The 11817-nt window shown below is 39.5% G+C and overlaps 1 protein-coding gene across 1 annotated transcript; it reads left to right on the top strand.

Annotated features, from left to right (window-relative positions):
- Nucleotides 1-3195: 3195 nt before the first annotated feature.
- On the top strand, nt 3196-4794 carry LOC140932485 (uncharacterized). The gene has a single exon (XM_073382092.1). It carries the CDS (start codon nt 3196-3198, stop codon nt 4792-4794), a length of 1599 nt encoding a protein of 532 aa, XP_073238193.1.
- The last annotated feature ends 7023 nt before the right edge of the window (nt 4795-11817 follow it).

The following is an 11817-nucleotide window of genomic DNA, read 5'->3' as shown; positions in this document are numbered from 1 at the left end:
CTTAACCCAAGAGGATATTATATTTCAAAGGCCAAGTTACATCCAGTGGATAACAACGCAATTAAAAAAACTCTTTGATAAGATCTATTAATTAAAAGAAAAACTTTTGGTCTTACATATTTCTATTGAACAAAAAAAAAATCGAACTAGCAAATGATTTCCACAATCCCTATAATCTTGATTTTAAAACAAAAAACCTTGTCTCTGAAAGCAGATACTCTCGGAACATCCCTTTCGCTTCACAATGTAGATTCTTTCGCTCTACTATACATCTTCAGTTTTAAAGTTAAAAAAAAGCAGTGGTAAAAAATTTTTGATACGAAGCTCTTGGTAAATATTTGTTCAATATGGCTTTTCACAGGGTATATCTTTTTTCGGGTCAGCGTATTCGGGAGAGGTTATTTTAAAGCTTGTAGGAACATTTTGAGGTACTGTTTAACAGCGAAGAAACGCTTGCTATAAGGGCGTTGTCTTTTTCACTCTTAGGTTTGACTCCTGAAGAGCTCTCACGCCTTGCTGCGTCTGGGACGCAAGGGTGGCTGGCGACTGACCATGTTTCATGGGTGTTAAGTGAATTAAACACGATGCAGCAAGATACGCTGCTGTTGTGTCCGAACGCGGTAGTCAACATCACAAACGAGATGGCCAGAAAGAGGAAAATTTTCAATTTTGGCATGGTGAAACGGCTTGTTTTGCCGCTTAATGTTGGTAAAGAAAATGGTCAGACCTTCATCGGTACCATGAATAAGTCGGGCAATCACTGGGTTCTTGTGGTTGTTGAGATTCGACCATTCAAACGAATCCTTTATTGTGACACGTTAGCCTGGAAACCCCCATCAGATACTATCGATGTGGTCAACAGTTATACCAGCCACATTCCTCGTATTGGAAAGTATGATGATACGCACCTCTTCTTGGCTCACCACCCCATGGCTACGTCTCGGTTCGGCCATATGTGTGACTGGAGATGCCGCAACTATCCACTACAGACATGCTCTGACGTATGTGGAGTCATTGTTCTAATAATCGCAGCGCTGGCGGCTTTAGACCGACCCCTATTTCAGTTCTTGATTGGTCCCAGCGAGAAAAATCAAGTCTATCTACAACGCCCAAGCCAACATGCCTATTTTCTAAGGAGAATCGTAATGTGTTGGTTTGCCGAAAGTCGCATTGAAATCAGTTATGTGCTTCTGCATCATGATTGGCGCGATAACGTCCGTACAGAGTCTGACCACTCCTCTTGCCTACGTCGAGACACGTCCAGTAGTACAAGGAAAAAGCTTAAGCTATCCCTAAATCCTAAAGCGTCGTCCTCCAATGGATCAATTCCGAGAGCAACAGAGGAACATGCATCAGCTAAAGAATGCTCCTCTCCTTCTCCTGCTGAAGACTTTCCAGTTAATACTGCTCAGGTCTCCAGTGGTTCCGCTTCAATTCCTAACTCTCCAATGTCTTCGAAAGAAACATTCTCGCCACCACCAAAAACGCCTTCCTCGCCTAACGATTCATGTGCGGTTCCCTCGTGTAAAAAAGGGTCCCAGTTATCATCTGGGAAACCTCTAAAGGTCCCAAGGTCCTCAGCTGACCTCTTATCGAGTGCAAAAAAGCCTCAGCCTTTTACGCGCCCAGATCCAACTAGTCCTGCACAGAACAATGATCGACAAGCTTGTCCACAAGCTAACCCTTCTGAGAAGAGCGTCTCCCATTCCGAGCCATCTCCCAGTACCGGGCCTCCGGCTCCGGCTCCAGCATCAACACAACCAACTTCTCGAGGGACAATTGCCTCTGATTCCTCTAACGCTGATTCAGCTGATTCAGTACCTCCTCCCAACTGTGAAGGTATGACCAGATTCCAGTGCGAACATTGCGGAATGAACTTAAGCAGTAGAAACTGCTTATATAAACATAAAAAAAGAAAACACAAGCCGACCAACAGAGTTGATGAAGATGGAGGAAAAGATGCAGGAAATAAACATGTCGTTTGTCCAGAGTGCAAAGAAAAACAAAAAAGGTGAGATGAACCAGCTCATTCCATCTTTCCGGAACTAATATTAAAAAAAAGTCATGACAAAACCACAAAATAGCATTATCGCCTTCAGGGAGACTTGAAATGCAAGGCTGTGTTATCATGAAGCACGGTAAATAGTTTACGACCAACGCAACAGTCCAAATCGATTGGCATAAGAAGAAAAAAATTATCAAAGTAAGCACTGCTTTGCACCACTTTTTAAAACTTTGGTAATGAGAGTAAAAGCCTTTAAAGTCGTCCTTCATAACTCAAGCTGAATAACTCTTGCAACGATGGCACTACCAACAACTTTTGTTTAATTTTTTCTTTTACGTTCGAAGGTTTGTCTATTCAGGCTTTGGCGCTTTTCTCTACTCTATTATCCAGTGCAACAAAGACAAAATGCTTGCAACGGCAGACGAAGTTACAAACAATATGAATAATTAATGCCATTATAGGTTATATATGTACTCTAGTCCATTGAAGGCCCTTATGTTTTCAACTATTTTTGTAATTGTTATGTTCCACATAACTTGTGGTTAAGAGTTCCGATGATTTTATTTTCCTTTTCTCTCCAGATCAGCTTTTGCTACAACCGGCGATTTAATACACCACCTTAATAATCACCATGGTCACGACTTGAAGATCGAAAGCATGACGTTCAAAGACATGACAGAATTCGAGAAATGCAAGAATGAAGAAGAACGGATGACAAAGAGTTGGTATGTGAAACACCGTGCTGACAGAAAGACCAAGGAGTACAAAAATCATGGTTGCGATGCAATAGAACTGGCACGTTTGTCTCCAAAAGTACCGGAAAGAGAGCAATGAAATCACAAGGATCTTGCAAGACTGGATGCTCATGCCCTGCCTTTATCACAACAAGAAGGTATCACGCAACAGGAGAGGTGCAAGCTGAGTTCTGTTTGAAACACGTTGGGCACAGACAGGAGAACGCCTTCAACAGAATGTCCAAGGAAATGCGCACCACCATTGCAGCTAAGCTTTCTCAAGGTATAAGCATGACCTCTGTAATGGACTACGTACGGTACAGTCTGTGTGGGCCGCTTAATAGGGATCACTTAATAACCCGAGCAGACCTACGCAATATCAAGCAACAGTATAATATAAACTGTATGTAGAAAGCTAGTGATGACGCTGACAGTGTTCTCTACTGGGTACAAGAGATGCAATCCGAGGAATTCAATCCAGTTTTGTTCTTCAAACCACAAGGCCAGAAATCCGATTTCAATGGTGTGGAAGAAAAAGATTTCCTACTGGCATTGCAAACGCAGTTCCAAAAAGAAATGTTTGAAAAAAATGCTCATAAATTAATATGCGTCGACGCCACCCACGGTACGACGGCATATGACTTCCAGCTAGTCAAAGTTCTTGTCATAGATGACTACAACGAAGGTGTACCCGTAGCGTGGCTCATTAGTAACAAAGAAACGACGGATGCTTTGAAGATCTTTTTTTCAAGTTTAAGAGAACGCTGTGGCGAAGTACAGACAGAAACGTTTATGAGTGATGACGCAGACGCTTACTACAACGCCTGGGTTTCTACATTTTCGAGGCCGGACCGGAAACTGTTATGTAGCTGGCACGTTTACCGCAGCTGGCGACAAAAACTGAACGAACATTTGAAAGACAAGGAACAAATGGCCGAGGTATATGCCGCACTGAAGTCTTTACAGAATGAGTTATCCGAAACAAGCTTCAGGCGTTCCTTGCAGCACTTCATGGCGTGGATCAGGGGCAAATCAGAGCCATTGGCTAAGTATTTCGAGAAAGAATACGTAGGAAGAACAAGGGAATGGGCAGCTTGTTTTCGGGTAGGATCACGGGCAAACACTAACATGTTCGTTGAGCGCTTCCATAGAACGCTCAAGGAAGTTTACCTAGAAAAGAAACAAAACCGTCGCGTTGATCACCTGATATTTAAGCTACGGAAAATATCTCGAGATAAGGCCTTTGAGCAGCTCATTAAAGCTGAGAAAGGCAAAAATACCGTTAGACAACGTGAAAGTATCAAGCGGCACAAACAAGGGGAATCAGTGAAGAAGGAAGCGGTTCACAAGCAGGATGAGAACTTCTGGAATGTTCAGTCGGCCTCTAATAAACAAACTGTGCATCATGTGAGAAGAATAAGTTCAGGTTGCTCATGCCTGTTGAATTGCCCTTCCTTTGATGCTTGCGTCCATACCTTCGAATGTTCTTGTGCTGATTATTCTATAAGGGGTGTGTTGTGCTCCCATATCCACTCTGTAAACATCCTCTACCCAAAAACCATCGCTGCTGATTTAGAATTTCCTGGTACAGAGCTGGAGACCACCAGTGACAGTGACATAGAGAAGAAACGCGAGGAGTTGTCTAATATTATTCAACAGGACAAACAACTCCAGGAAAGCAAACAGCTGGCTGACCTCAAAACATATGCACTTAATCAGATTGCTGAATTGAGTGAATTGATTCAGAGTGCCCCAACAAAAGACACCATAAATACAGCATTGAAGCACATTCGATCTGCAATATCAGTGGCCAAGGGATTGTCTGTCATTGGATCTGACCATCAGTACCTGAAAACACAGTTGTTTCCACCTAATAAACTGTATGAGAAGCAAAAGCGCTTCTTTTCTACAAAGAAAAAAAGGAAAGTTCATCATGAGAGGGCTAATTGTCAGATGCCACCGCAAAGGAATTGGAGGACATGGAAGTCCAAGTGTGTGCATTTTGTTTCAAGGAAAACCCACCTGGTGGAGATAAGGACACATTCGAGTGGATAGAGTGTGAAAAGTGTCAATGCTGGGTGCATGAGGCCTGTGATTACATTGATGACAAGGCAAACTACATTTGTTGTATGTGCCGCTCTTGAACATTTCTGAAGAAATAATTTTGTCTGAGTACACTGTAATTTTCAGGGAGTTATAATAACTCCTCTAGTGGGGCTAATTTAATTCCTTACAGTGGAGTTATTTTTCGTGGAGTTACTTTAACTCCAAAAAGGAGTTTAAAGAACTCTTTTTCAGGAGTAAAAGTGACCCCAGATATTGAGGAGTTAAAATAACCCTAAAAACGGAGTTATCCTGTACCTAAAATTTTTACTCCACTTTCAGAGTTAAATTAACTCCAAAAAGAGTAAAAACAACCCATGTAAGGAGTACAAATAACCCCATTTCGGAGTAATTTTAACTCCAGAGTGGGAGTAAAAAGAACTCTTTTTCAGGAGTAAAAATGACCCCAAATTCGGAGTTAAATTAGGAGTTAAAATAACCCCAAAAAGGGGTTATCCTGTACCGAAAATTTTTACTCCATTTTTGGAGTTATAATAACTCCCTAAAAATTACGGTGTATGGCATAAATACTTCATTTCAGACCTCATTCAGAATCTCTAACCAGGAGTCCTACTTTAATATGGATGATCCGAAACAGAAGTCCATCTTCAGTGCCGGATCCAGACCTTAAGATAAAGGGGTGGGGGGGGGGCAGTCAACCAGACCCTTAGACAAGAGGGGAGCATAACCGGGGGAGCCTGGTCCCCCCCCCCCCAATTTTTTTGGGCCCTTCAGGTCTAAGTTTGGTCTAAAAATAAGGGGGGGGGATCCTGGGCCCCTCCCCTGGATCTGCCACTGATCTCAAATGCACAGAACAGGAACTTAACAGAGCATTTATAGCAAGCATTGGTGAAATGTCTCATGGCATTTTAGCGAGTTCATATTGACATTTGATCAGATAGACATATTTTCAAGCAAACATTACAGAACTTTTTCCTTGCCCTTTATTGACTTTGTCAATGATCACAGGACCTGATCTGCAAAGCAAGGGGAGATGGAGTTAAAAGAACTCGGCAGTATAAATTACTAAGGAATGCAATGATTAACTACTGAGTTCCCGTTGTAATATTACTGTTATAAAACGATCTATGATACATGAAGACTCCAAGATGATTTCACTCTGAGGTTATCTGACTGTGGAGGTGTCTTTGTTGGGAAATGAGTATAACTAAGCTCAACAAGAACAAATGCGTTATTGCTGAGATAAAATGAATACCTTTGATTTATTCTTTAATTGTGTGCTTTACTTTGTTATAAAATCATAACTGTCTCGCCAACTATTACCTTTCTTGCACACCCTTCGCTGCAAATACTTTCCATTATACATAGGAAAACAACAAGATTACGCTCGAAACAAACAGGCCCTACATTATAACCTTGTATGACGAGTGTCTTTTAACCGTGGGAGACGCATGCACCGATTAGAAAATGCGGACATTTCAAGCTTTGTTTGACGTTGTTGAAATCCTTTCGCGAACAAGACGACCAAGCATTTTTCGTCGGAATAATTTACGTCGGAGAAGTATAAACACTAATCATAAGTAATCATAACCAGGCGTTAAAAGTACTTGGTACCAACCCCTTTCGAGTGTTTTGATTAGTTTCCAGTTCATTTTCGGCTTGGGTGACGCGCTGTCGGTAGTGGCTAGTCTCGAACGCTCTTTCCACCGCGGAGAGAAGACACAAATTTGCCGCGAAGCATCATGGGATATATGAAATTCCCCCCTTTACCGACACCGGAAATCGTGACCTAGGTACGTAGGTGCGTAGCTAGAGTGATAATTTAGATGGTTGAGTCGCGCCGGAATAATAAACTCCCTTAATTACCAACGTTATGTTCTGCAGCTTAAAAAGTGTATCACTGCAGAAATTTGAAACACCCTGAAACACAAAAGGAACGCAAAACGATCCAAAACCAACACTTATCGGCGCAGTTGATGGCGGTACAGGGACAATAGGAAGTCAACTAATTTTGTACACATCTTTATCCCTAGTGTGCATTTCAAACAGAAATCAGAGGTGTCTGCGCAAAAACTTTCTTCACAACGGCTTCAGCGATTATTTCCTATTTTGCACTTAAAGGGGAGCTCTTATTCACGAACAGCGATCAGATCGAAGCAGACCGATTATGCGAACTTTCAAAAACAGAAAAAAGAGTGTGCACTATATGAATATTTAAAGAAAAAAAAATTCCGCAAAAGACAGACTTGGAATACACTGTCCAATTTCTTGCATGATGTTAAAAGTAGTAAATTTACATCGGAAACCACGGAAAAATTGTACAGGAATGGCCTAGCTTGTGTGACATTGTAACATTTCAAACAGTCAAACAGAATTTCCAACAAAGTCGATTTTTTTCAGGAATAAAAAACTTGTATTCACGGTTCACTATAAACGGCATTATCGCAGTACTCCGTTTTTTCCTATTCATGTCCAACTTGGCAGAACAACAGATGTTTAGTAGAAATGTGTCAAATGTAAAACAATTAATTGGATCGATGGGAGACATGGACCGTAGGTCTGTTTTTTTTCCTATTCACGTCCACCACGTCCACGTTCACAAATAAATATGACCGATCGTGGCCTAGAAAGATATATTGTATTTTAATGGGAAAGCGTCGACAGATGCCGATGTTCACCTCACCGAAAGTCGCTACCAGGCATTATTCTATTTTAAACCTCTGCGTTAGTGGGTGGCGATTTCCATGCGAGTTCGCGCATTTTAATAGCTCTGGAAAGAGATAGACTCCAACGATTGCATTGTTCGTTTATGACACATTTTATGACACCTTTTACAACGCAACAAAAGTTTTTTCCTTCCATTCTTGTTGGTTGGACCAGAAATTCATAATTCAACGCATTCATTCTTGTTTTACGACATGTTAAATTTTGTTTACAACATTTATTTAAAAATCAGTGTTTTCAAGTAACGTGTTCTGTTCGTGGTATGGGTTTCCGGGGTGTTATAAATGTAATTCTTCGAAAACAAATTGGGATGTCCCTGAGCTTTTCTCTATCCACCCCCAACCAACAACAACTAGAAGATGTTCACGCGCCATTTGTTTTTTAAATTCTTCTTATTTGTTTTAATGACATTGATTGCATCGATTATTACCTTTTCCGAAAAAAACATTGGAAAAAAAAATGTTAACCTCGCCCCTCGACCGTACCCTCGCCCTCGACATGGAACCCTCGACCCTCGACCCTCGACAAAAAGATAGACTCCCTTGAAAAGAAAGGAGTTTGCCTTTTGGTCGAGGGTCGAGGGTCGAGGGTAACTAGTCGAGGGTCGAGGGTAAATGGTCGAGGGTCGAAAAATCTTCCACAATTATTTTTGAACGTCGTCAAATCAAAATTTCGTGTTTACTCGAGTTCCCGGTGCCTGTTTTATTTTTACGTTAACACCTAGGGGTACGTGTATCATTTGTCGTTGTAACACTGGAGTAAATAATATTGAATATTGATAGCACACACCCAATGGTTTTGTTGTCTAATATTTCACTCGCTTATGACTAATCGAGGGTCGAAAAATCCTCCACAATTATTTCTGAACGTCGTCAAAACAAATTTTCAAGTAGGCTCGTGTTTACTCGAGTTTCCGGTGCCTGTTTTATTTGTCTTGTGTTGTTTATAACTTTTACACTCCCACGGTGATGAAGGTGATATTACATTAACATCTAGTGGCACGTGCATCATGTATCGTTGTAATTAATACTCGAGTAAATAATATTGAATATTGAAAGCAGAGACCCAATGGTTTTCTTGTCTAACGTTTCACTCGCTTATGAAAAGGCTGCTAATCTGGTAACTTTCACTGTTTGTATTTAATATTTCCCACGTCCACTAGTTTTGTCCTATGTGTCGATGTTTAGCGAGTATGGGTTATAATACCCTCTCCATTTAATAACCCATCCTCTGAAATCCAGGGAAAACCACTGGGTTTCTGCTATAATATTGTTTTCTTGAGTGTTACAAAGACTGACTGCCGTTCCTGAGAAGTTTGTGGTGCAATGAGAACGGGACCGCGTGATAATTGGGTGATTAGTTAGCATTCCGCCCGATAAAAAGATAAAATCCACAACCAGTTACAATGTGCTCTCAGCAGCGCTTGAGTCTGGTTTACGAGATTGGCGGTTGTATTCTTTTTTGGCAGAATCGATATAACCAAGAAGAGATGTATACCAAACGAACAGCGGAGAAACAAAAGTAAAGACGCGCTTTAGGGTGCTAAAAAAAGACAGACGCGTTGTATGGCGTTGTTCTTTTTTAATATTTGATACAGTCGAACATCCGGTTGCGACCACCTACTGTAAGCGACCGCCTCTGCTCCGCTGCTCAGCAACCAGTTTTTCAAAATACGAAAAGTTTCCATGTCAAATCACTATATTTGAAACCTCTTGTATGCAACTACCTCTCTTAAATGATTCCGACCGCTTTTTAGAGCTAAAAGTTTGAAATTTGCTTCTACTGTTTAACTAGCTTTTTAGCCAACCGTAAGTGATTACTTGACAGATAAGAGAGCGGAAACTGGATAATAAGGTGTTGTAGCATTATCACATTCTTAAGCAGTACAAGAGATAGAAATTTCTCAAAGGGAAGTACGGGATGTTTCCTCGAAATTGACTCTTTCTCAAATCTAAAACTTTAAAGAAAAAATGCACCTGCATTGTACTCTATCTTAAATCGAATCTTAAATGTCTTATAGTTAAGAAAATTAGAGCTGAGATCCTGCTTCAAAGTTCTCAGTCAACAGTTTAATGGTATTATGGTATTTATTGAACTTCCTGTCACGCTTCTTTCCTTTGGTTGCTTTATTTGGGAATTTTAGGTTTTAAATTGAAAAAAAAAAGTCAAATAATTGTGGAGGATTTTTCGACCGTCGACCATTTACCCTCGACCCTCGACTAGTTACCCTCGACCCTCGACCAAAAGGCAAACTCAAAGAAAGCCTTGAAAACTGACCTCCCTGGCGACTGGAATAATTATCACAAAGTTCGTAATCAGTACTCTGCACTTCTTAAATCATTTTTTATATTTTTTAAATTATTTATTTACAAAAAAATAATAAATAGAGGATATTACACGGTGGCGAGAAGATATGAATTTTATGTTCGAGTGGTAAGAACAGTATCTCACGAGTGAGCGATGCGAACGAGTGAGATATTGTTCTTGCCACGAGAACATAAAATTCATATCTTCGAGCCAACGTGTAATGTTCTTTTTATTATATGGAGAAACCAATTCAACAAAAGCAAAAGGCGGGAATCGTGACGTCATTGAACGATACGACACTCACAAAGGTGACATACGGAAAATACGCCACTTGGGTCCCGGATAAAGTGGCGTATGGAATCTACAAGTGGTTTAGTTCCCAGTAAAACACTCTCCTCCATATAATAAATATATATATATATATATATATATATAGAAAAAATAAATTTGTAAAGGAAAGAAACTAAATTAAAAGGAAAAAGACGCAAACCTACTAAGTGAAACAGTACAGCAGTAAAGTGTAGCTTAAAGGAATAAGTATTATGGAAATGACACTAGCATTCACATATCTAAAGAAGTTTGGCCCATTTTTTTTTAAATTGAGATAAGCGGTTAGATCTATTGTTTATTGTTTATTGTTGTTTGTTTGCCAAAAATTGTACAAATGAAAAAAAATAAATCTAATTACTTAAACTCTCATGGCGAGGAAGCCCAAGAGGAAGCCACCGGGCTTATAAGGAATGGGCTCCCTCAGTTAAATAATAAGAACAAAATATCATCATAATTACACATGGGGAAATCAATGGCAGAGCTACAGTAAATCTTAAAATAAGTATATTAGATAGTCGTACTAATCATAGTTCTAGGCTAAAAAAGCGAAAATGACAAAAAGAAAAAAACAAAAACAAAAACGAAAGAAAATAAAAGAGCAAAGGAAGAAAAAAAAATACATATATATATATATAAATTACTATTTATGATAAGAGGAATGCTTTCAGCTTACAGCAAAAGGAAGCGGTACTTGTTGCATTTCGAATTTCAAAACTAAGAGAGTTAAAAAATTTAGGACCTTGGAAACTGATGGAGAATTTTCTAATATTAGTCCTGCATTGTGGTAAATAAAAATGCTCTGAACTTCTAGTGCCATAAGAATGCACCTGGCGTGTCACCAAAAACATGTTATTGAAGCTATAAGGAAGTAAGCCAGATCTGTATTGATACATAAATTTTCCTATTTGAAGTTTGTAGATATTCTCAAGATTCAGAATTTTTAAATTTTTAAATAAGGGGTCAGTGTGAGCATCGAAAGCACTCCTCGACATTATTCTTACGACCCGTTTTTGAAGTGTGATTAATCTTCTGAGGTTTGATGGGTAGGTCGATGCCCAGACGCTCACGCAGTAGAATAAGTATGGATAGATAAGGCTAAAATATAGCATCCGTAAGGAGGAATTATTAAGGCAAAAACTTGATTTATAAATTATACCTATGGCTTTAGACACTTTCCGAGCAACATTATGTATATGTGATTTCCATGTTAAATGTTCATCCAAAATTACACCGAGAAAAGTAGCTTCCTTAACACGATCAATCGAATAATTACTAATATTAAAAGCTAAATCAAGTGTTTGCCTGTTTTGTCTCGGTCTGAATATGATAAAATTAGATTTCTTAACATTAATAGATAGCTTATTTGTATAAAACCAACACGTAAAAACGTAAAAGCTATGGTGCGAAGATTATCAGTTTTGTTATTGAGACGCAGTACAAAACTGTCAAAGTTCAGGACGCCGTTACGTACGCTTGTACAAAAACATTATATTTGGCGACAATTAAACAGTAATTAAGCACTTCCCAGTTATTTGACTCTTTGTGCCAACCATACAAAGTAGTGCTTTCAGATAAAGTCGGTTTTTGCTTAAATTTTTTATGCCACCAGTTAGGAAAACAAGTCCATAACGAAGAGGATACACTACAGGTAAT

The sequence above is a fragment of the Porites lutea genome, chromosome 3 (assembly GCF_958299795.1).
Source record: "Porites lutea chromosome 3, jaPorLute2.1, whole genome shotgun sequence".
Taxonomy (NCBI): domain Eukaryota; kingdom Metazoa; phylum Cnidaria; class Anthozoa; order Scleractinia; family Poritidae; genus Porites; species Porites lutea.
The sequence above is the reverse complement of the archived record's forward strand: the minus strand, read 5'-3'. Positions and strand labels throughout refer to the sequence as shown.